At 43.8% G+C, this 23,558-nt stretch overlaps 7 protein-coding genes across 10 annotated transcripts; 4 read left to right on the top strand and 3 right to left on the bottom strand.

The window, feature by feature from the left end:
- Positions 1-657: 657 nt before the first annotated feature.
- On the top strand, positions 658-1,681 carry LOC108048271 (chymotrypsin-1). Its single transcript, XM_017128807.2, has 3 exons — positions 658-748; positions 811-1,412; positions 1,472-1,681. The coding sequence occupies exons 1-3, from the start codon at positions 658-660 to the stop codon at positions 1,625-1,627; spliced, it is 849 nt and encodes a 282-aa protein (XP_016984296.2). The 3' UTR covers positions 1,628-1,681.
- Positions 1,682-2,026: 345 nt separating this feature from the next.
- LOC108037858 (chymotrypsin-1) lies at positions 2,027-3,509 on the top strand. Its single transcript, XM_044457062.1, has 3 exons — positions 2,027-2,093; positions 2,153-2,748; positions 3,348-3,509. Exons 1-3 carry the CDS (start codon positions 2,027-2,029, stop codon positions 3,507-3,509), a joined length of 825 nt encoding a protein of 274 aa, XP_044312997.1.
- LOC108048270 (transcriptional regulatory protein AlgP) lies at positions 3,494-6,863 on the bottom strand. Its single transcript, XM_017128806.2, has 4 exons — positions 6,584-6,863; positions 4,464-4,942; positions 4,326-4,406; positions 3,494-4,257 (listed from the first exon to the last, which is right to left on the bottom strand). The coding sequence occupies exons 1-4, from the start codon at positions 6,765-6,767 to the stop codon at positions 3,610-3,612; spliced, it is 1,392 nt and encodes a 463-aa protein (XP_016984295.2). The 5' UTR covers positions 6,768-6,863; the 3' UTR covers positions 3,494-3,609.
- Positions 6,864-9,354: 2,491 nt separating this feature from the next.
- LOC108048272 (short-chain specific acyl-CoA dehydrogenase, mitochondrial) lies at positions 9,355-11,328 on the top strand. Its single transcript, XM_017128808.2, has 3 exons — positions 9,355-9,468; positions 9,529-9,768; positions 10,134-11,328. Exons 1-3 carry the CDS (start codon positions 9,435-9,437, stop codon positions 11,105-11,107), a joined length of 1,248 nt encoding a protein of 415 aa, XP_016984297.2. The 5' UTR covers positions 9,355-9,434; the 3' UTR covers positions 11,108-11,328.
- An 891-nt stretch (positions 11,329-12,219) lies between these two features.
- Positions 12,220-14,602, bottom strand: LOC108048269. 2 transcript variants are annotated; one of them, XM_017128804.1, is made up of 4 exons: positions 14,515-14,602; positions 13,769-13,995; positions 12,569-13,435; positions 12,220-12,506 (listed from the first exon to the last, which is right to left on the bottom strand). In XM_017128804.1, the coding sequence occupies exons 2-4, from the start codon at positions 13,980-13,982 to the stop codon at positions 12,310-12,312; spliced, it is 1,278 nt and encodes a 425-aa protein (XP_016984293.1). In that variant the 5' UTR covers positions 13,983-13,995; positions 14,515-14,602; the 3' UTR covers positions 12,220-12,309. The 2 variants fall into 2 exon arrangements, with proteins under 2 accessions (XP_016984293.1, XP_016984294.1); XM_017128805.2 differs by lacking the exon at positions 14,515-14,602 and adding an exon at positions 14,129-14,151.
- A 1,213-nt stretch (positions 14,603-15,815) lies between these two features.
- Positions 15,816-20,613, top strand: LOC108048267 (conserved oligomeric Golgi complex subunit 1). Of its 2 annotated transcripts, none has more exons than XM_044457021.1 (5): positions 15,816-16,015; positions 16,079-16,761; positions 17,429-18,486; positions 18,543-19,208; positions 20,284-20,613. In XM_044457021.1, the coding sequence occupies exons 1-5, from the start codon at positions 15,882-15,884 to the stop codon at positions 20,401-20,403; spliced, it is 2,661 nt and encodes an 886-aa protein (XP_044312956.1). In that variant the 5' UTR covers positions 15,816-15,881; the 3' UTR covers positions 20,404-20,613. The 2 variants fall into 2 exon arrangements, with proteins under 2 accessions (XP_044312956.1, XP_044312957.1); XM_044457022.1 differs by lacking the exon at positions 20,284-20,613 and adding an exon at positions 19,544-19,593.
- On the bottom strand, positions 20,589-22,900 carry LOC123037225 (rRNA 2'-O-methyltransferase fibrillarin). 2 transcript variants are annotated; one of them, XM_044457023.1, is made up of 2 exons: positions 21,368-22,900; positions 20,589-20,835 (listed from the first exon to the last, which is right to left on the bottom strand). In XM_044457023.1, the coding sequence occupies exons 1-2, from the start codon at positions 21,587-21,589 to the stop codon at positions 20,683-20,685; spliced, it is 375 nt and encodes a 124-aa protein (XP_044312958.1). In that variant the 5' UTR covers positions 21,590-22,900; the 3' UTR covers positions 20,589-20,682. The 2 variants fall into 2 exon arrangements, with proteins under 2 accessions (XP_044312958.1, XP_044312959.1); XM_044457024.1 differs by having other exon boundaries at positions 21,330-22,897.
- Between the last annotated feature and the right edge of the window lie 658 nt (positions 22,901-23,558).

Below are 23,558 nucleotides of genomic sequence, written 5' to 3'. Positions count from 1 at the left end.
GGCAGGTCTCCTTGTCCGCACAATGAATTAAAAGAAATGTCCGCTGCCGTCGCAGGGGCTTGTTTAATCGGAATATTTAAATTATTCGCTGATTAAAACTCTGAGACAGATCGGTCGGCAAGGAGTTGGTTCTGTTTGGCAGACAGACTCTGATTCTGATTATTTCAGTGACTCCTCAGTGAACCTTTGCGTAGGTGTGGTTCCAGGTAATCGCGGAAGCTGACTCTTCGCCGATCTCTTAGGATTCCAATACGCTGACAGGCTCAGTAAATTGATGTATTGATTCAAGAAAGAACAGGAATGAAGGTCTATATTTCGGCATTTAAATACACTATTTTATTTCCGCAGTCAAGTTAATAAAGTATGATTATTACTTCCTCGTTTAAGCCACGAATTAAAATCAAATCAATTCAGTTGGCTATCACCACGACCATTCCCATTTGTCTCTCCTTGCCAACTGCCAGTTCCTATCGTCTAGTCCACTGCTATCGTTGCCCAGCGACCTTATAACCCATTACATGAGGTGGGACGACCGCCCACAGCTGCACTCGATAAAATTCAAATGAATCGAGCAGAACGAAAAACCCCAATTAATTGGGGCTCAGCGAGGCGTATATAAACCTCGGATGCACAGCTAGTTTCAAGCTCAGTCCTACCATGAACGCAGTAACTTCTTTTGTGCTGTTTGTGACAGCTTTGTCGGCTCTGGACGTGGTCCTTAGTAAGCCCATGGGTAACGTCATCGACTGTAAGTGATATTGATAGCTAAACCAATGAGTACTCTGTACCTGAGTCTCCGATTCCCCCCAGTGGACAAGTATTTCGAGGAGGCAGACACCAATTCCCAGGAGCGTGTGGTCGGCGGCTACGATGTGCCCCTGGATGAGTATGTGCCCTACCAGGTGTCCATGCAGTTCCTCACTCGCAGTGGCAAACAACGTCATTTTTGTGGTGGATCCCTGATTGCCCCAAATCGCGTCCTCACCGCCGCCCACTGCGTCAACGGCCAGAATGCCAGTCGAATTAGCGTTGTGGCCGGAATCAGGGATCTGGAGGACACCTCCGGCTTCCGATCGCAAGTACAGTCCTACGAAATGAACGAGAACTACCAGGAACTAGTGACCAGCGATATTGCCATCCTCAAAATCGAGCCACCGTTCGAACTGGATGAGAAGCGAGTATCCACCGTCGATGTCAGTGGTTCGGATCTGGTGGGACCTGACCAGGAGGTTCTCCTCACGGGATGGGGCTCCGTCTTCCACTTCGGCACTGGTCCCTTCGCCAAATACCCCACTGTGCTGCAGAAGCTCAACTACAAGACCCTGAGCAATTCCAGGTGCAAGGAGACCATGACCCAACTGACGGACACCGAGATCTGCGCCTTGGAGAGATTCGGCAAGGGAGCTTGTAATGTGAGTTGAGTCTTTAATTTACCTTTTCTATCTTGTAATACATTTCAATTCGTTCCTAGGGCGATTCTGGAGGTCCTTTGGTGATGAAGAGCGGAGAGACCTATAAGCAGGTGGGCGTCGTCTCCTATGGCACCGCTTTTTGTGCCTCCAACAGCCCCGATGTCTACACCCGAGTTTCAATGTTCGATGGTTGGATAAAGGAAAGAATGGCTTAGATCAGTAATACAAATTGAAGTGTAATTTCCCATTTAATAAAAATATTTAAGCCAGAAGAATATAAAAATTTGTGGGCCTGTTTTGAATCACCTTTTAATCATTTTTAACATGAGCAGAACAAGATAGCAAAACCTTTTCTTGGTAAAGAACTACACTTACATATCGGTCTTTGCTGTAAACCCCCACATTCGATATTTGCAAACCAGTTAACTGGGTCACTTTACCAGCAGAACTCCTCATTATAATTTCAATTTCAAGATCAAATTTAATGGCATAACCAAGTATTCAAAGTGCCCCAGATATTTGCGATACATATGCAAATTCCTTCTCTAATGGGGGCCAAGTTTTAGTTTAAGTACCGTGGCATATGCAAAGCCAGAAGCATTAACCTACCAACGATGGGTCTACCTGAGTTACTCTTCATCGGCGCTTTAACTTTGGGATGTGTCTTCGCAAGGCTGAATTGTGAGTTTCATTTGGAATTATTTAGGGGTCTTCTGTAAATAATAGTTACATTCTGGCAGCTCGTCAGCCCAGTGGCTATACACCGCATCGAATTGTGGGAGGTGCTGATGTCCCACCGGGTGAACATGTACCCTATCAGGTTTCCCTGCAGTACAAAGCCCGCGCAGGTCAGATGCACTTCTGCGGTGGATCCATAGTTGCCCCCAATCGTATCCTAACTGCCGCCCACTGCTGCCAGGGCTTGAATGTGAGTCGCATGTCCGTGGTAGCAGGAATTCGTGGCCTAAACGAGAGGGGTTCCCGCTCCCAAGTACTGACCTACACTATTCATCCCAAGTACCAAGAATTAGTGACCAGCGATCTTGCAGTGCTGTCCATTGACCCTGCTCTAAAGCTCAACAACGTCAGCATCACCTCCATTGAGTACCAATCTAAGAAAAAGGAGTTTGTCGGAGGTGGAGTTCCTGTGACGCTTACGGGCTGGGGGCTCCGTTTGCCAGTTCCTTTTCCTTTCCTGGACGAAGTCAACTATCCAAACGTACTTCAGCGGATGAGTTACCACACGATCTCAAACACGGAATGCAAGAATGCGGGAATGGAGAGCGTCACGGACACGGAAATCTGCGCAAGAGGACCTTTCAGGGGAGCCTGTTCGGTGAGTCTGGGGATTATTTAATATCAATTTTAATCTGTACGCGATTGAACAGACATTCAGAATAGACTTATTTAGAGCATATTGGAATCAATTTTCCTGCAACTCTCTTAGCTTATTAAAGTCTAGCTCTTCTAAAACGTTATAATTCACGAATGGTTTTAGCTGAAAGGGGAATTTTAACATAAAATTAAATAATCAGCAATCTTCGACAAGCCAAAGTTTATATACCATTGCAGCTAATACAAAAATTAAATATTATATATTTCGATTTCCATGTTTAAAAACCATGAAGCTAGGTCAATTTACTGATACATTTTTCGATCGTTCCTATGGGAGCTGAACAATATCGTCGTCCGATTTTTATAACAGTAAAACCGTAATTCTAAAATCAGGATAATATGGGTATATGTTTGGAAACTACGAAGTTATAATTTTTAATATATATAATATACACTACCTGCAGCAGACTGAAAAATCCTTTTGCAAAGATTCATCAGCACAGCTTTAAAAGTAAGGGACTAGTTTGCGAAGAAACGGATAGACGGACGGACAATCGAGCATATAATTTAAATATAAAAAAAATTGCTTTTATTTTTTAGGGCGACTCAGGCGGACCTCTGGTTATGCAAACGGAAAACGGTCCAAGGCAAGTTGGCATTGTGTCCTACGGTCTGGTTGTTTGTGGACTTTACATATCTCCGGATGTCTACACCCGAGTGTCAACCTTCAGCGAGTGGATAGGAAGTCAACTGGAATCGTAAAGGGGCAGAAGATTCCTCCCCCTTAAGATCGGTTTATTCACTTGCTGGATAAATCAATTTAACAACTAAGGGAAAACTAATAAAGATAGTGTTGTTCAATCTACTCAGCTTCGACTTCAGCAGGCGCTTCTTCAGCAGGAGGTTCGGCCTCCTCCGCCGGGGCACGTTCCTCGGCGGGAGGTGGTGGTGGAGCAGCTTCTTCGGCGGGTGGTGCCTCTTCTGCGGGTGGTGGTGCAGCCTCTTCAACGGGAGGTGGTGCAGCCTCTTCGACCACTGCAGGTGGTGCCTCCTCCACCGCAGCCTCTGCCGGCGCTGGTTGAGCTTCGGCAGCCTGAACTTCTGGTTCTGCCAAACCGGTTGCCGAGGGTCTGGCCGTTCCCGGAGCAGTTCCCGGCGCAGTTCCCGGCGCAGTTCCCGGCGCAGTTCCCGGCGCAGTTCCAGGGGCAGTTCCCGGCGCAGTTCCAGGGGCAGTTCCTGGAGCAGTTCCTGGCGCAGTTCCTGGAGCAGTTCCTGGAGCAGTTCCCGGCGCAGTTCCCGGAACAGTTCCCGGCGCAGTTCCCGGCGCAGTTCCCGGCGCAGTACCCGGCGCAGTTCCCGGGGCAGTTCCTGCTGCAGTTGTCACTGCTGTCGACGTGACAGTCACATCATCAGAGCCAATCCCTGTGGTGTCCGGCAAAGAAGTCACCGTAACATCGGTTGGCTCCGTGGGCTCAGCACAAGGATCTGCAATAGGCTTGGTGGCAACACGCTGCAAATTGCATAAAGGTTAGGATATGTAATGATTTTGTGAAACTTTCTGTAGATCTTGTAGCCTACCAGCATGACCTTGCGGAAGAATCGCTGAAGGATGCTCGCTGCCTCCTGCCTGCGCCTCTCCTCCTCGTCGTCCTCCTTCTCCTAATGGACAAATGTGAAGATTGACATCAGAGTACAAGCGAAGATCGATGAACTCACCGCCGCGCAGACGCAGACGCACACTTCATGGGGGAACTGGAGACGGACCCAATAGCCACGCCAAGCCGACTGGATTGTGATGGCCGCCTGTTGACGCATCGCCTCGTTGATGCGCTTCAGCTCCCGATCGCGGAAGTACTGGTAGAGCAGCTCGGTGCCATCAGCACCACGTTCCGCGGACATGTAGGCGTCCACGAAGCGCTTGTAGGCACTCTCGATGGCCGGTCGCGACATGATCAGCTCCTGGTCGGAGAACTTGCACTTCAGCAGCAGCTCCTCCAGGATGTCCACGTCCTCGAAGTTTATGGTCTGCTTTCCGCGCCGCATCTCGCAGCGCCGCTTCTCGAGGAAGTTGCGGAAGCAGTCCTCCAGCACCTGGCCCATCAGCTCGGACTTTTCCTTGGACAGGTCGCAGACGCACAGGTCGGATATGATGTTGTCCACCTCCCGAAGAGCCCTGTCCAAAATGGACTTGGCCACTAAAACAAACGGTAGTGACGATAAGTGTAAACAAGAAAGGAAGAAAAGTTCGGCAAGCCGAAGCTTAAATACCCTTGCAGTTATTTCAAAACGACTACATTTCGATTTCTATGCCTATATTACTAAAAACAAGAAAGGAAAGCTAACTTCGGGCGGAGCCGAAGTTGATATGCCCTTGCAGAATATTATGTACATTATAGTCTCCAAAATTATTCATATGATGCATTCTTAATACTCATAAAAAATCCCAACTTCCTAACTTTAAAAACACCAAAGTTATGGCATTTCCAATCGTTCAGTTAAATGGCAGCTATAGGATATAGTCGGCCGATCCTTATGAAATTTGGTAGGTCGGATTGATTAACCAAATATAAAACCCATAGAAAATCCCAGCTTCCTAACTTTACAAACACCAAAGTTATGGTATTTCCAATCGTTCAGTTAAATGGCAGCTATAGGATATAGTCGGCCGATCCTTATGAAATTTGGTAGGTCGGATTGATTAACCAAATATAAAACCCATAGAAAATCCCAGCTTCCTAACTTTACAAACACCAAAGTTATGGCATTTCCGATCAATCAGTTATATGGCAGCTATAGGATATAGTCGGCCGATCCTTATGAAATTTGGTAGGTCAGATTGATTGGCCAAATATAACACGCATAGAAAATCCCTAAATTCCTAACTTTACAAACAGCAAAGTTATGGCATTTCCGATCAATCAGTTATATGGCAGCTATAGGATATAGTCGGCCGATCCCGGCCGTTCCGACTTATATACTGCGTGCAAAGGAAAGAAGGGTGTGTGCAAAGTTTCAATCCGATAGCTTTAAAACTGAGAGACTAGTTTGCGTAGAAACAGACAGACGGACAGACGGACATGGCTATATCAACTCAGGAGGTGATCCTGATCAAGAATATATATACTTTATAGGGTCGGAGATGTCTCCTTCACTGCGTTGCACACTTTTGACCAAAATTATAATACCCTCTGCAAGGGTATAACAATGAAGTTATGTCGATTTTGGCCTGAATTTTTCTATCGTTTCTATGGCAGCTATATGATATTGTGGCCGATTTTAATTTAATTAAAATCGTAATTCAATAATATTTTAATAAAGCCAAATCTCAAAGAACAAATAAAAAAACTTAAAAACAACAAACTAATATTTTTTTTAAAATTATTTTTGCCCGATTGTTCCTATGGGAGCTATATGATATAGTCGCCCGATCCGGCTCGTTCCGACTTATATACTACCCACAATAGAAAAATAACTTTTGGGAAGTTTCAAACAGATAGCTTTAAAACTGAGGGACTAGTTTACGTAGAAACGGACGGACGGACGGACAGACGGACATGGCTAGATCGACTATCAAGAATAAATATAGTTTATAGGGTCGGAAATGTCTCCTTCACTACGTTGCAAACTTTTGACTGAAATTATAAAACCCTCCGCCAGGGTATAAAAACGAAGAAACACAGCTATAAACTAAAATAGGTCATTCTCAATAAATTAATATGTTTTTACACTTTTGGATTTATATGCCGCATTTATCCACTAGCCAAAATACTTCTGCATAATGTCCAGTTTTAACCGATCCCTGGTTATCAACACTCCTGCATCCCACAAATACTCACCCAGCGCCTTCTCCCTGGTCACGATCACCGAGTGCAGATAGTCGATGATGAACTGGCAGAGACACTCCTTCTTCGGCTGGCATCGCAGAACCTCCCGCGTAATATCCGACAGAAGTTCCGGCAGACCCTCCGGCACATTTATCGCCTGTTGGCGCATCTTTCCGCGTTGAATCAGGTAATTCATATCGATATTTTCAGAAATATAAAGCAACAAATTCTATAATTTTGAACAGTCACCGCCTTAATGCGGGGAATATGAGAATAATATTTAAAGACAGCTACCGTGTTATATGACCTACTAGGTTGAGAATAAATAAAAACGTATGGCAGCTATATAGATTACAATATTAGTTTTAAAAATTATCCTAATATGTAATTAATTATAACGTCTTCCATCAAGTAGAAACACCTGCCGTGATTCCTTCAATGTTTGGCCGATTGGCCGGCGCGGAACATCCACCTGTGCGCGCAGAAGCGGCATGACAAAGTATTTGAGCCTCAAAAGGTCCAAAATATTAAAAACACTAGAATGTCAACTGAAGCACTAATTTGAAAAACGGCGCCAAACTGTATGACCACCTTGGAAAAAACGCAGAAAGTCTCGTTACGCCTTGCAAAAGTGGCCAGAAAGCACCAACATTTGCGGTAAACCCAAAGGTGGTCACACTGACCGGACTGACCTCAAGAGTGCCAGCGTTGCCCCCCTCAAGACCCACCTCATCCCGGCGCTACCATTTTTGGGTTGTGAACAGCGCTCTGCTACGTTTTCTACACGGAAAAATAGAAAACTACGACTACTCATGTAGAAATGTATACTTTGATTTACTGACACAAGATGGCGCTAGACAAGGTGGTGAAAAAATATTATACGTATATTTAATGTTATAATATAAGTAAAATAAAGAGTAGAAGTAAAATTGACGAATAAAAATTTTGTCGGTCTGGCAGAACTGTATTTTCCAAACGGGTAACACGCGCAACGGGAAAACTCCTGCATTCGAGCACTTTCCACTGAAAACCAATCGGTGCGATCTACCCCATCGAGAGCAATTTTCAGAAGCGGAAAATGCGGCGGAACGGAAAATTTCGAAACACAGATTTCAAGTTGGGGCAGAGTTACCACCTTTGGCGTTAAGGGACTTTCTCCGTCTTTTCCAATGCATTCAAGCCATTTTGTCGCTTTTTTGAAAGCCATTTTCAAATTTGACTTTCGAAAATAAATATTACTATTAAATGGTTAATCTTATTTTTTTTCCGCTTGTTAATTAAAAAACAAAAAATTTTTGTTTTTTAATCATCTTAGAAACCTGTTTTTTATTAGATATGAAATAAAGACACTTTAACATGAGGATTATATGTATGTTTTTTCTTTTAAAGTTATAATATAAAAGGTAAGTGTTTTCAAAACAAAGCCTTACGTTTTAACTTCTCACCCATTGAGGTAAAAAATTCGTTGCTATATTTAAAATTGTAGAGTTTAGTTGAACGTGATTATAAGTTTAGTCCTGAAACAATATTTTTTTTGCGAATAGTATTCGAAGAGCTCTCTAAAACACTGAAAACCCTGATCATCTATCGTAATGAAGCTGAAAGACTAACTAAATAGTAAATGAGCTTTACTTAATCACAACTACCGAAACAATATAAACATTTTCTTAATTTGAGAGTAGATTTATACACAACTTATTCCTAATTTTTGACAATAATGGATGGTTATTTAAACATACGTGGAATTGTGTCTTAAGACACGTGCCTCTGTCAATTCCAAAAGTCCACTCTTGTTTTGTTATGTAAAAGGCAAAAATGTTTAATCGTACTCGCAATTTGTGTAGGAAATTCTTAGGACTTTGTGCCTGTCATCGAAAGTGGGTGTGTATCGCGAATTTGTAATGCTTAATTTCGTATTCAGCTGGTATCGGAAACAACAAGCTTCTTGATGGATTCTCATTTTCAAAAAACAACGAACCGCTTTCCATTTATTTTCTTACCAGCTGACCTTTGCACCGTCCACTCGGTAATTCTACAAAGAAAAAGCTATACAACTTTTGTTTCAGGAAAGTGACAATATATAGTATAAAATAATATATATATAACAACAAAGAAATCAAACATCGGCAAGCCAAAGCTTATATACCCTTGAGGCTGTTGAAGTTGTTTGAAAATTATCTCAGAGTATACCCATACATATTAAAAACCAACAAAGTTTTAATTACATTTCTCTTCGTATCCCGATTGTTACTATGTGAGCTGTACGACCGATCCGGTCTGTTCCGGCTTATATACAACCTGCAATAGAAAAAACACTTTTTGGAAAGCTTAGCTTTAAAATGAGAGACTAGTTTCCGTAGAAACGGACGGACAGAGAGACGGACATGCCTAGTTCGACTCACCTGATGATGCTGATCAATAATATTCATATAACTTTTCCACTGCGTTGTAAACTTTTGACTAAAATTACAATACCCTCTGCAAGGGTATAGAAAGCAGTGGCGCACCCAAGTGGAATTGTTTTTTGGGATTATTATTTTTTTGTGGAACACTTAAACAAAACACTTGCGAATAAAAACTGTATATATATTTTTTTTTACTTATAAAGAGTACCATAATTTGTTAAGTATTATTATACAAAAATAGATATTTTAAAATATTGAATCCTAATATTTAACGAAGTGAGTCCCCTTATCCCAAAAGAAGGCGCTCCTGTCTTTTCTGTCGCAGCTTTCTGCGTATAAAAGCTGTTTTCCTCGGGTCTATTTCGATCGGCTGGCTGACGAAAGTAAGACCAGTGCAAAAAGCTCCGGCAGCCGCGATCGCAGCTGGAACTACGGGCTTGGGCTAGTTGGACGCCGGAATGCAGCAGCTGATCAGGGCGGCGCGGACGTTGGGTGAGGAATTGGGTGATTCACCAGGTGCCGGGTGATCGATTTGCCGCCTCCCATTCGCAGGTCAACGCTCGAGCGGCGTGTGGAGCGTGCGGGGAGTCGGAGGCGGGGACAGGGGAATCGCCTGCCTGGCCGCGCTCCCCGAAACCCACCAGATTCTGCAGAAGACTTGCCGGGAGTTCGCCAACGCGGAACTGGCGCCTAAGGCCCGCCACCACGACCGGGAGGAGCTCTACCCGGCGGAGCAGGTCCGCAGGTTGGGGGAACTCGGCCTGATGGCGGTGGTGGTGCGAGAGGAGTACGGTGAGTACTGGATCAGATGGGACCGATTTTTGATGGCTTTTTATTCCCTTATTAAATTTATATAAAATTCATTTGCGGAGGTTAAATATTTAACTTGATAGAAACTGTACAACAACATTACCTCCAATACCATTTAATCACTTTTCCTTATTTCTATGTTGCATTTTTACGTAACTACATACATAATTGAAATGTTGGTGCAAAATAAAATGCCACAGTACTAAATTTTTATGCATTGACCATATTGGAGTCATATTGTATTGTTCATATTCAATGCTGTTTTTCCAATGTAAACCATTTAATTTCTGATCCAAAATTTGTATTATTTGTTATGCTATATATAAATGAATTATTATTCCCCACAGGTGGATCCGGACTGGACTACCAGGCTTACGCAATTGGCATGGAGGAGGTGGCTCGCGGGGACGCAGCCGTTTCGATCGTGATGGGCGTGAACAACCTCTACCTGGGTGCAGTGCAGCAGCTCGGAACCGAGGAGCAGAAGCGGGATTTCCTGGTGCCGTACACCCAGGGTGCCCACATCGCCTTCTACGCTCTGTCGGAGCCGGGGAACGGATCGGATGCAGGGGCTGCCAGCACGACGGCCAAGTTGGACGGGGACGGCTACCTGCTTAACGGCACCAAGGCCTGGATATCAAACTCCAAGGAGGCCAGCGGGGGAATCGTGTTCGCCACCGTGGACAAGGCCCTGAAGCACAAGGGAATCACCGCCTTCCTCACGCCCAAAGATGCCCCAGGGCTTTCCATAGCCAAGAAGGAGAGCAAGATGGGCATGCGGGCCACCTCCACCTGCCAGCTGGTGCTGGAGGATGTCCCGGTGCCGCGAGCACGGGTCCTCGGAGCTCCCGGCGATGGCTTCAAGATCGCCATGCAGTCCCTGGACTGCGGACGGATCGGGATCGCCGCCCAGGCCACGGGCATCGCCCAAGCTGCTCTGGAACTGGCCGTGGACTATTCGCAGAAGAGGGTGGCCTTCGGCAAGCAGCTGGCGCGGATGCAGCTCATCCAGCAGAAGCTGGCCGACATGGCCACTCGCGTCGAGACCGCCAGACTGCTCACTTGGCGCGCCGCCTGGCTGAAGGACAACGGACTGCCCATTACAAAGGAGGCGGCCATGGCCAAGCTGCACGCTTCCGAGGCGGCCACCTTCTGTGCCCACCAGTGCATCCAGGTGCTGGGCGGGATGGGCTACACCACCGATCTGCCCGCGGAGCTGTACTACCGGAATGCCCGCGTCACGGAGATCTACGAGGGAACCTCGGAGATCCAAAGGATCGTAGTCGCCAACGCGGTGCTCCGGGAACTGGGCAGGGAGTGATTTCACAGCGGATGGGTCTCAATATTTGTTCAATTTATTTATACTGCCCTGCGACTAGAAAGGCATTTACTTTTACTTAACCCTGTTATGTTGTTCAACAACAAACAGTATTCTTAATACCAGTTATACATACATTCACGCCAGATAATTGCATTTACTAAGGTTAATTAAAAACTCATTGTTAAATAAAAATGTAAAAATAAAAATAATTCACTTTATTATTTTGTTGACCACAAGACTCATAACTGATTGGGGCCAGTTATTACTTTTCAGTCGTCGTGAAGACCCCAAGAAGACTGGGCGGAAATGATGCCACATCGATATTATGGTTTATGGTATTTCGACTAAGGTATGATAAACCTAGCTTCTATATCAGTGTGTTTAGCACGTTTTACAACAACCCATGTCAAGCCATTCCAGCAAATGATTCTAAAATCAAACAATATAAATGTTTACCTCATTTGCATCGCTAATTTCCATCACATCACAAAGGTCGTCCATCTGAAACCGACGTGCATGAGAATTATTTGCGTATTTCTATTTATACTGACCGACTGCCGAGGGCAATTAAAACCCCATTATGACGCAGAAACCTAGTAATATTTCACTCAATGCCATCAGTTTGGGTGTCTTAACTTATAAAATGTTTTTTACTGATCAAATGAGCAGTTACCAGATGAAAGCCAATAACAATCTCCAAAAAAAGTGTGGTTTTAAGGGCCGAGTTACCAGTAAAAACTGGGAATCATTTTAGTTAATTGCTTTCCCATTTTCAAAGTGAATTTCCGCTTGTTAATTGAAACCCGTTGCATTAATTGATAAGTGAAACCTTTGTTAAGTGATAGCTCAACTAATAAAACTGCGAATTGCTGTTGACATATACTATTTGACATATCACTGGTTTCTGATGTTGACACCCACAAATTCGTATAGACTTTTATACACTTTAATAGACTACTGCTCGCAACAATCGTTTTCTCTTTCGACTCAATAAAAAAGCCCCAAGTTCATCACACGCGTATCACTTTTTAGCCAGTCATGATGATGGTTTCAAACGACTAGTTACTGTTCAAAGTTCAAGCCAGCGATTTTTAAATTGAAGCTGGCAAAAATATGTTTAAATTCTTATTTATTGTTTGCTCTTATGATATGTGATATCACAAATAAAACTGGCTACACTGTAATTTGGCTTCGTAATGAACCTATAAGGACTTTAGAAGCCCCTTGTTTTCGAAAAACGGTAATAGCACCTCCATGGCCTTGGCGTAGTACGGATTGATAAAGGTCCTGTAACGGACGGCATCGGCCTCGGGTCCTGGGGCCATCATCATTTTCATGTTAGCGTCCTTGTCGGTGGGCATAAGTGTGGCCGGCATTACACCAAGGGCTGTCAATGGGCCTACAAAACATATACACTAGTAAGTGTATCTAAATAAATATTAAGCCTTAAAGTAAACCCACCCCAGAATCCGTACTTCAGCATCATGATGTGCAGGTCCGTGAGCGTGGGAATTGGTTTCGAGTACTTCAGCCGCCTCAGGCATTCGACCAGTCGCTCGTGATAGATCTGGATGAAGTGGTCGAACTCCTTGATCTTGATGGCCAGCGAGGCAGATGTCGTGATCAGGTACCAGAGGTCCTGGGCCGGACTGCCCCACTTCCCGATCTGCAGGTCCACGAACAAGGTCCTGTCAATCTCCCCGTTGTCCTTGTAGTTGAACATGATGTTGTTGGACCAGCAGTCTCCGTGGTTCAGCACATTGAACTCACTCTCGTCGACCCGGTTGACCTGCAGTGCCGCATCGAAAACCTCCACGGGGCTCCACATCTGGGAGATGTACTTGTCGGCATCCTCCAGGTCCCACTGGCGCATCGCCTTGTAGAACTGCGGCTGCCGTATCTTTCCCAGGGTCTCGAAAAGATTGCGACTCTGCTCGTTGTACATCGAAATGGAATAAAGCGAGTCGTAGGGCCCATTTAATTCCCTGGCCACGACGGATGCGGCATGGAGTTCGGCCAGTTTCCGGAGCACATGACGCATGTGCAGCAGATCAAAGCCCTTGAGTCGATCGAAATTCTTGAAGTTCTGCCGGCTCAGATCCTCGAACACTAGGGTAATCAGTTTGTCTGTGGCCTCCACATGGAGGCATTTGGGCGCCAACTCAATGTCCATGCCCGCCTCCTTGTAAAGCTTCACGAACTGAGGGATGTGGACCTCGTACATTTTCCTTTCCTTCGGAAACAGTCCCATGCCGTCGATAACATCCGCTCCACTGTCCGCTTCCAGCATCGTTTTCAGAATATACGAGATTTTCTGCTCATTCCCATCTGTTAGAAATAAATAGATTATACGTTTAATGCATTTCACTGTATCACTTTATGTAAAAGTATATAATATTGAATTTTGCAATACAGCTTTTTGTAGTAAGCGATTGTAAACTTTAAAAAGGGTCTAACAGAAAACTAAAAGCTAAAAATTTTAGTCTGAGCATAGTATCAATAAATAAAAATTTAAAACTAATGGAGCATAAATTTAGCAAGAGACCTGCATATAAAAAATGTTGCTTAGCCATATTCAAATATTTATAAGTGCCATGATTTTATTTCGTTAAAGCTAAAACATCAAAAAACGCATTTTTAAAGTTATTTTTATTAACTTACCCTTTAGCAGAATATCCACAATGACCCTAATCATAATGGAAGTGTAATTCTCCCCGGGAGCGGTGGCCGCCACGGGCGTAAATTTCACGATTTTGTCGAAGTTTTCAACATCCTTTTCGAGAATTGGCAGGAAATAATCCTCATTCACCCATTTCGGAATGTGCAGGAGCTCGTTGGGATTGAATGGCTTCTCCGAGTTGTTGTTCGGAGACATTATGGCGCTGATGCTGTAATTGTTTGATCAATTAATTCACTATCGGCGGAAACGATCAGCACTTCAAGATCAAATCAATTAAAAACTTTAATTGATTTTCCATTAATCTTAATAACAGTTATCTAAATAGAATGCATATTACGTACAAATCGTAATAGTGTCAAGTATTTAAATGAGCAAGGTCCAAATTTGCTTATATTCAAATTTATTTACTTTTTCTTTAATCAAGATAACACTTTTAGTTGAAACCTTTTAATAATTTTAATGGCCTTAGATATTTAGTTGTTAATTATTCTTCCTTTTCTTATCACATCTTTTACATTCAAAACCTTTGATACAATTTATGGGTGAGTTCGTTTCCTTAAAATATATTGTGTTCTTATTATTGTTTTTATAAATTGTTGTCAACTGATTGATAAGTTTACTCAAGCCCGGAAACGAAAAGAATTTCGACGAATTTCTACAAAAGATTGTTTCCGCGATAAAAATTTCCGTCCCAAGAAATTTGTTTCAATTGTTATTTATTACTGACCGACTTTGTGGATATCTAATTTGAATTTAAATTCCCGCTCAGAGAAGAAACTGCGGCCGTGTCCGACGGTTTCTAACGACAAACAAACACTGAATCCGAGTTATTTATTTTATACTAAGAGACCTCACGACAAGTGTAGCGGTTTATGCACATATATCTATGTATATGTCTGGGCAGAGGTGATAGCACTAACTTGTTTTCGGTTGTGATATTCGGTACGTCGTTGTAAAACAATGGTAACAATAGAACCATGTAATCGGTTTCCATATCTCTGGACAGCAGTTAGCTTAATAGACATCATCGTTGGCCACAAACAAATCAATTTGTAGTATTATCTGTGAGCTGCGTTATAGTTATTTATTTAGTGTTTGTCTTAATATAACTTTTATCTTATGATGTTTTTAAATGTATTTGTATTTCCCACTTTGCCATCCCAAATTTAAGCCAGACTAAATTCTACTTAATTTTGGGGAGTACCTTGAAGCATTGCCAACATATGGACTCAGGTATCTATTGTTTAGTTGATTAGCCATTATTATTGGCAATTAATTAATTTAGAGTCGTGCATCGTGTTCGTGTGACATGGATCTTTCTATTTTTAAATCCCTAATTAAGGTCATTATGGTGAATTATTATGTGTTATCTTCGTATACTCCAGTGGCTGTTAAGTATGGCTGTGCGGGCAGATCTGCATTTGATAACCAATAACCTCAGTAATATTGACTCCAAGAGCCATAGTTGAAAACAGCCATAATTAGAATTCGGTATAGTAGTTCAAAGAAAAGCTTGAGGCACTCCACTAAGGGATCGTGATTAATATAAATGAACAAGACGATGTTGACATAGCTTTCAAGCGGTTACAAAAATTAAATATTCCAGATTTCGATACTTTAAAACCATAAAGCTAGGTCGATTTTCCGACAAATTCCATTGGTCTTATGGTAAAAGCACAGAAAAGTATATTTGAAACAGCTAAAGTCAAAAGTCCCTTTAAAAAATTGTAAGGCACGTCACTATTGACTGGACTGTGGGACTAGACATTCCTTTTAAGTTCTACCAAATTTTTTAAATTTCTATTCTTGTAGAAAATGTTTGTCAAATATAAGTTAGGATGATTAATTTTTCTATTCCTAACTTTTTAGCATTCAATTTACTTTGTCGAAAACGATTGAAAATCAAAAAGCCCTCTATGTTCCATATTTCAGGGTTCCATTTTTGTCACTAACCGACCGTCGGTATATTTTTTGTACTTTTCTATGGCCACACTTGCTCCAAGGTATATTTGCACAACCCAGCCGCGGTCACACTTTTACGCTGCTAGTAATTAGTACACTGTTATTGTTTTGAAAAACATATTTTCCAGTTAAATGACAGCGAATCTATTGAATCTAAATGTGGACACGCTGTTCGAGCAGCACAGCGTGTCCGAGATCGATGCGGTGCACAAGAAGATCCAGTCGGTGGTGGAGAACAAGCGCGAGGAGCTGCGCACCCATGTCGGGTGAGTGATGTGGCACCTCCAGAGGAGTGAACACTTTATTAAATCCACCATGTTATCCTTCAGGGAACGGTACCGGGACCTCCTGCAGGCCGCGGACACCATTGCGGCGATGCAGACTTCGGCGGGCACGCTGATGGAGCAAGTTCGTCACGTGCAGGCCAACTGCCGCAGCCTCAACGAGCAGCAGCTCCTGGGCTTCCAGTCCACCACAAATCCGATTCCCAAAGAGGCGGGACTGCAGCAAAAAAATGCCGGAAGAAAGCTGCAGACCTACTATGGGACCATGGCCCAGATCAAGCTGCTAACCGCCCTGCCGGAACTGATCTGGACGCACCTGGACAACGACCGGTTCTACGCCGCCACCGAGCTCTTCATCTTCAGCCGGCACATTAGCACGGGCTTGCAGCTGGACGGGCAGAGTGCCCTGATGCAGAAACTACCGGTGGCCCGCAAGCAGTGGGAGATCCTGCGTCCCTTCCATGTGACCATCAAACAGGCGGTGCTAGCCGCGCTGGAGAGGGAGGAACTGCTTCCTGAAATGGCCGTGCACTGCCTGCAAAGCCTCCTCCTGCTGGACAAGAGTGATCTAAGTGCTGTGTTGAAAACCTTCCTCGGTCTGCGATCCTCCGCTTTTCTTAACTGCCTGCAGAGCAGACCATCGGAGCCACGTCGCGTGAAGGAACGCATCCTGGCCAGCTTGAGCGTGCTGAACAGCACAGTGGAGCTGTTGGACAAGTGTCTGCTGGGTGAGCTACTATTTATTGACGAAATCTGTTGAACAGGCACACAAGCAATGAGACGAACAGGATTATCAGGAGACACTCCCATTGAAACAGGCCGCTGGCAGAGGAAGTAATTAAATTTTGAGTGTTTTGTACTGCCCTGTAATGCATAACAGTAACCACTGGCTGAGGACTGGACCACTTTGCACCACACGCCTCCAGCAGATCGTCGGTGTAAGTCGATCGGTGCTGCGTACATGTGACGAAGGCGGCTTTCCCCAGACTAACCAACGTGGAATTCTTCTCGATACCATCGAAACACTGGAATTCGGTCCCATTTGTAGGCCAGAGGGTGTGGCAGTGGCTCGTCGCGCGGTTGTGGAAGAGCACAATGTAGACACTTGGCTGTTTGTCCAGGAAGTAAATACCATAGAAATCGCCTCGCTCTATGCGACTGTCGTGGGATTTCTCCTTCAACTTATCCGTGTATTTTCCCGCGCAAAGGAGCCGCAGGGCTCCTTTCAATTCGACGCCGCATCGCCTGGCTAGCTTTAGAGACGAATCCGACATTGTTAGACTCAAAAAGTATTAGGACTCATCGGAAGCTTTAAATATTTGTTTTGTGCCTACTAATTGTATTTCAGAAGTGTGTTATGAGTTACGTTAAAGATTTATCTATTATATCCTATAGGTGAAAGCCTCCTCTTCACACGCCTGGCAGACTGCGCTTCTTCCACGTGCCCACCCAGTATCAGCCGGATGGAAAGCAGTGAGCGACAGCTGTCTCACCTTCTGCCCGAAATTATCGCCGGATTTAGGCCGCAGTTTGAGGTCCGTCAACTAACACCAGAGGAACTCGGCGCATCACTCCAACAGTGGCTAGATAAGATGAACGCTCTGGCTGCGGCTCACCTGCAGCAGGTCTTTGCGCTAGTCAGCAACATGCAGACCATCCAGGACATCAAGTCGGCGGCCAGAGCTAATGGTCGGCCAGATTTTGTACGCTTAGAACAGCAGCTGCATTTAAAGCACAGCCAGTTGGACTTCTACGTCCGAAAGTACGTGCCGCTAATCAACGCCAGAGTGCGGGAGATCATTCGCAGTAGCTGGGCGGCAGCCATGAAGCAGACCTACGAGCAGGTGCTCTCGCTCATTGAGGCCGGTCAGCCGCAATCGCCGCAACAAATTTGGCGCGAGCAGAGTGACGATTTGCCTTTAAGCTTGGCGGCGGCTCTCAGCAATAAACCAAAGCGGCTGGCCAATCGGACAAAGGGTTATGATGGCGCAACCATGGATCTGTGCAAACATTTTGACTCTCACCTTGCCGATATTGTTCAGGAGCTGAATGTGATGCTACAGGAGCAAACGACGCGGTCGGAGGATAAAATTTCGCTAATTCAGTTTCTGCGCGAAACTGCCGAGGAACAGCTGACGGAGTATTTAACCAACCTGAGGAGCCTACAGCTTAAAGAGCGCCCTGCTTTGCTTTTGGCATTGCGCAATAGCCTTGCCTTGGTGGAACTGTGCCCCAATTTGAAACTCTGCTTCTGTCAGCCCTCAAGTTGGCGGCAGTGGACTGGCAACACGGCAGGAGTGGGAATCGAGCACTGGCAGCGCATGTGCGGGCTGATTGAGGAGGAGATGCTAACCTTTTGGTTACTCATCGTTGACGACGTGCTGGCCGGACACAATTGCGAGGAGAAGTTGCCGAAGGTCATTAATCATGAAGTGGTTCTGAGCGATTTCGCGGTAATTAAATCAATAAATTTTTTTTGAAAAATTCAAATTTGTAATTTCCTCTCTAGCTCTGGCAGACCTTGACTTTGGAGCAACGTGATGAGGACCAGGAGCAGAGTGTTCAATCAACTATTCGCATTCCCAGTCAGCCGCGCCTTTCTCTACAGACGTATCTCCATCAATTAATTCACGCCTTAAACCACGCTGTTCCGCAAACACTGCCGCCCAAAGTATTGCAAGGGTTCATCCAGCGACTTTTGGGAACACTGCTTACCCATTATGAGGGATTAGGCAATGCCGAGTGCACAAAATCAAGCCAAAACATTGCCCTGCAGTTGTACTTTGACCTAAAGTTCCTGGAGCGCGTCTTCGTCATCTCCCGCGAGGAACGGGTTCTGTACGATCAGATCCACTCCCAGCAGAACAAGCTACGCGACTGCATTGATCCGTTTGACTTTGAGCTATTTGCCGAACACATCACCGCGCATGTGACTAGAGCTTCAAGCCGTCTTCAGGGCGAACTGGGAGTGCTTACTCCGACGACTGTGTCACCAAGTCAAGGCCCAACGGCAGCCAGTACTTTGGCCCATGAAGCCGATCCAAATGTGCTGTGCCTCAGCTCATCCGGATCCACGTCGCTATGGTTCCCCCTGCTGCCCATTGTGATGCCCCAAGCTGGCGGAAGAGTTGCTGGCGTTGAAAGAAAATCCCTAGCCCAAGAGCCTGCGGAGAAAGTGAGTAAACAGCTGATGATGTACGGGGCTGTCGGGTTTTAATTAAAAATAATTGGTTTAATTTTGATTTGCCTACTTGTTCTGTTTTTTTTTAACTTTAAAGTTTGAAATCATATTATTTCGTTATCGAATAATAGTCGGTTCCATTTTTCTAATTTATATGGCTAGGTCTATAGCCATCATTGATTGAACTCCTGAACAACTAGCAAGCAAATCGAAAATTGTATCTGTATTTACAAAATAGGAACAAAGAGCCCACAGCCCCAATATATCTCTTCTTTTAGCTCCGTATAAACTTTATCAAGTTATTGTCTGTTCCTATGTTTCTTTCCTAGGATTTCTTTCGATTGCAATCCTAAGTCAATAGTTTCAACATTTGCTCTCGTTGGGTAGGAATGGTATTTGATAGTTGATATTTTGTTATCATTCCTCGTTTGCATGCTGCATGATTATAATTGTTTAACCAATATTCTGAGTGAGCAGAAATTCGCCCTTTGCTCTTATTAGATACTTCATTTGCGAATTTGAAAACCTCTTCAAACTGAAGCAGCAGTTTAATTAAACTAATTTGGTCCATCCAGCAATAAATAAACCAGAATGCCGCAAGACAAATTTTAATTAGGTGCAACTTTCCGCCCGTCCTCTGCTGCTGCTTCTCCACTTCGCCCGCAAGTGCTTGGCAAAAGTTTCGCCTGAAACCCAAACCGAAATTTCCAAGTGGATGGCCAGAACATCGGCAAAATGATTGTGTATATATTATAACCGCGTGTGCGAGTGCCTTAGATGCTAATTAATGAATCGCTGCAATTATTGAAATCAAATCGCTGGGCAAATGTTAATTTATGGCCGCGGCTACTTGGCCGTTACTCGCATGTTTTGTAATTAGCTGCGATCTCCTCCGGTATAAATCGTTCTCTAATTATGTATGTCTGCTTTCGGTTTGCCGTTTGTTGTTCGCCATAAATCTGAGAGTCCAACCGCAAATTAACAGATTAATCAGACAAACTACCAATTAATAGTCCTAATTAATTAATAACATTTCTCTTTATCCCTCTATCTCTGCTTTCACCCCAAGATGACGACAACGACACCGACGAGGAAGTCGGGAGGCAATGGAGCCCGCAAGGGAGATAGTAGCAAATCCAAATCGAGCGCAGCTTCCTTCTTCGGGATGTCCCAGGAGTGGTTTCGCTAGAGGAGACAGATCAAGTGGGCTGTGAAGTGCAACCGAGTGGAATGCGGAATACGGAATACGGAACTGAACACGGAACCCTCTATGCACTGTTCCATTGTTAAGCTGAGCATTCGAAATGTTTAACCTTTATCCAAATAGATTTGTAAAATGGGCGGGCACCGCCAAATAATTGTAAGAGAGTCACATACATTATAGATACATATTCCCTGATATCAGTTTTAATTTCACCTTAACTCTAAATTTGTAATTTTTTAATGCGCTTTGATGTTGCCACCGTTGCTATTTCTTGCCTCCTTTCTTGCCACCGCCTGCGGCTGCCTTTTGGTCTTGTCCTTTCTTGGCTCCGCCTTTGTCGCCACCGCCTCCGTCGCCGCCTTTGTTTTTATTTCCGGATCCACCTCCGCCTCCTCCGCCACCGCCGCCGCCCTTTTTCTGTGGGCAAAGAAACAAGGAAGGATTTCTCTTTGAGCTGGGACTGAGCAAATAATGAGCCACGGTTGTTTAAAGTTGCGGAGCAAAGTCAGTAAATGAGAAAAAGGTTAGTTGCGCCAGAATTGCAATGACGGTTATTCCAAAGGGTTAGAATTTTCCTAATTACATAAAAAAGTTGAAGGAAATAAATTAATTATTCTGTCCATAATCTATCCATAAGAATTTAATTAACTCTCTAGCAGTCAGTCAACTACAAATACTTTCGTTTAGATTAAATATTGATTACAAATTTAATTTGAAAATTAAATTCATTCAGATTCAACACAAACAAATTAGGCACTAATTTCAAAAATTTGTGTAATATACTCATGTGTGAAAATGGTTAGGTCTGGTTAATATTATGAAGTTTTCAATTTGTCACTTAGAAGCTTTATTTTCTGTTATGACTAAACCAAATAAGCAATAAGATGAAGATTATAAGTAGTTAGACTCACAATTAGTACGCAAGTTGCATAACACAAATATTGCTTACATTGCCGCCGCCACCGCCTCCTCCTCCCCCCGCCACCCCCTCCTCCACCGCCGCCGCCGCCTTTATTTTTACCCATTCTATCAACTTCGCAGGACAGCAATTATTAAATTTATTTGGTTTAGTTTCTGGGGCTTGCTGTTGGTTTTCAGCACGAGCAAACTTTGGCCGCAGCTGGCAAATTGCAACTAATAAGCATCGCCATTGTCGCAAAGCGAAATGCATGAAATTAAATCATTGGCCAGGAAAAGAAGGCCAAAATAAACGTTGAGAGCAAAACACAAAATGGGCAACAGCCGATGGCGGAAAGCGGCAGGGAAGGCGCCAATGCTTTTCGGGCTGGCTTTGCGAGGTGAGGATGGGACGGGATGGGCAGGGGGATTTGGCCCCGGGTCGAGCACAACTGCCTGCAGTGGCCAATGGCTCTTAACTGATTTAATCATCGCCCTGGCACCTCTCTCTGCGGCCGGAAGAAATGGGAAGTGGTTCTCTCGCGGCGACTGTTGGATTATTTTGTAGTGCTTCCCTTCCTCTTTTTGGCACTTTCGTTTCGCCTCTGTTTCGGCTTCTGCATTTGCATTTGCCCATATCCGCCCCGCTCCGCCCACCTGTCCCCAAGGCCACGGCATTGACATTGGCCACCTCCCGCGTTTCTGGTTTTTGTGGCCAATGGAAGGCAATACGTATCCGTCGATAATCCCACGGCTCAGTCGCGAATCCCACGGATACGAGCAGTGCAACAAGGCGGTATTTATAGATGCAATGAGAATCGAGAAGATAGCCGGGGCTAAGAGAGATTTTAGGATTTCGATGGGAAAGAAATGGTCAAAGGGGCGATTGAAAGCGTTTATACATGCAGAAAGATTTAGCAAGGCAGAAATGGTTAGATTATGTGGATATACTAGCGGATAACTAAATTGATTTTACGATCAATATGCACAGGTGGGAATTCATGAATGAATTTCAAATAACAGCCATGGAATAAAACTACTATTTTTAGACGGATTATTTTGTTTGGACTCAATATAAAAGCTATCGACAGAAAACTTCACAAACCATTTTTGTACGTGTACGCATATCAAATAAAACATAAATATCTACAAACTTCTGTGTAGGTTATAAATGTCTTATTTGCGATGCTTGCAATCAATATAATAACTAGAATTAAAGTTAACCATTTTGTGTATTAGTCACAATCTTAGAAGTTATTATTGTAAAACAGATACTGCAAAATCCAACATAAATTAAATATTTGCATCCTTTAAACACTATTCGTTAATTACTACACCAGTTTACCAAGACGATTCCGACGATTAAAGTTTCAGCTCCCACTAACCGCAGAATTTAAAAGTTATCGACAGAAATCTTTGCCAATCTATTTTTTCACTGTACTTTGTTTTGTATGTGTATGCATATAAAATTTAAATATTTATCTCCTAAACTATTTGAATGGTAATAAATGTCAAATAACACATTTTTAACACACACACTAAGGATGCATTCAAAACAATAACTAGATAACTAGAAGTTCCCCATTATGTGTTAGATTTATTATTATTTTGTAAAGTTTTTACTGCAAATAAACTTGAACATAAATTTAATAAGTTAAATCCTCAAAGCATACTGTGCATATTTCCTTTTAGTCTTTTCTTTAATTACTACACCAGTTCGCCAGGTTGATCCCTAATTGGAATGGAATACATTTAACGAATTTCCACCTGCCTGCGTCGCAAAGAAAACTGACCGAGTCTGATTTTCTTCATATGCTAATTACAGTTATCAAAAAGTTTCTCTGTCTCTGCCACTGGACACTGGAAACTCAATGCATACATAATGAGACCTTCTACTTTTCCTGCAGCTCTTCCTCCGGTTTCCCTGTGTTTCTCCACCAGATGTTGGGTTCAGCGAGCAACAGAGAGAAAGATAAAAATACAGGATGTCAGCTAATTAAATTAGATGTTTCATATGGCGAGCCGTAAGTGAAACCGATATCACCCGATGAAACTGAAAGCCCCGAGGAGAACTCAACAAGTCGAAATCTGCACATGGCAGCGAGCATTAGACCAAATTAGAAGTGAAAAGTATGAAATAAGCTCATAAAATTACGCTCACACATGCTCCGGGCGGCGTTTCGAGGATTCTGGGGGAGAATGACCTCCACCCGGAGGCGAGGCCAACAAAGTCGCAAGTCCGG

The sequence above is a fragment of the Drosophila rhopaloa genome, unplaced genomic scaffold, assembly GCF_018152115.1.
Source record: "Drosophila rhopaloa isolate 14029-0021.01 unplaced genomic scaffold, ASM1815211v1 contig_155, whole genome shotgun sequence".
In the NCBI taxonomy this organism is placed as follows: domain Eukaryota; kingdom Metazoa; phylum Arthropoda; class Insecta; order Diptera; family Drosophilidae; genus Drosophila; species Drosophila rhopaloa.
The sequence above is the reverse complement of the archived record's forward strand: the minus strand, read 5'-3'. Positions and strand labels throughout refer to the sequence as shown.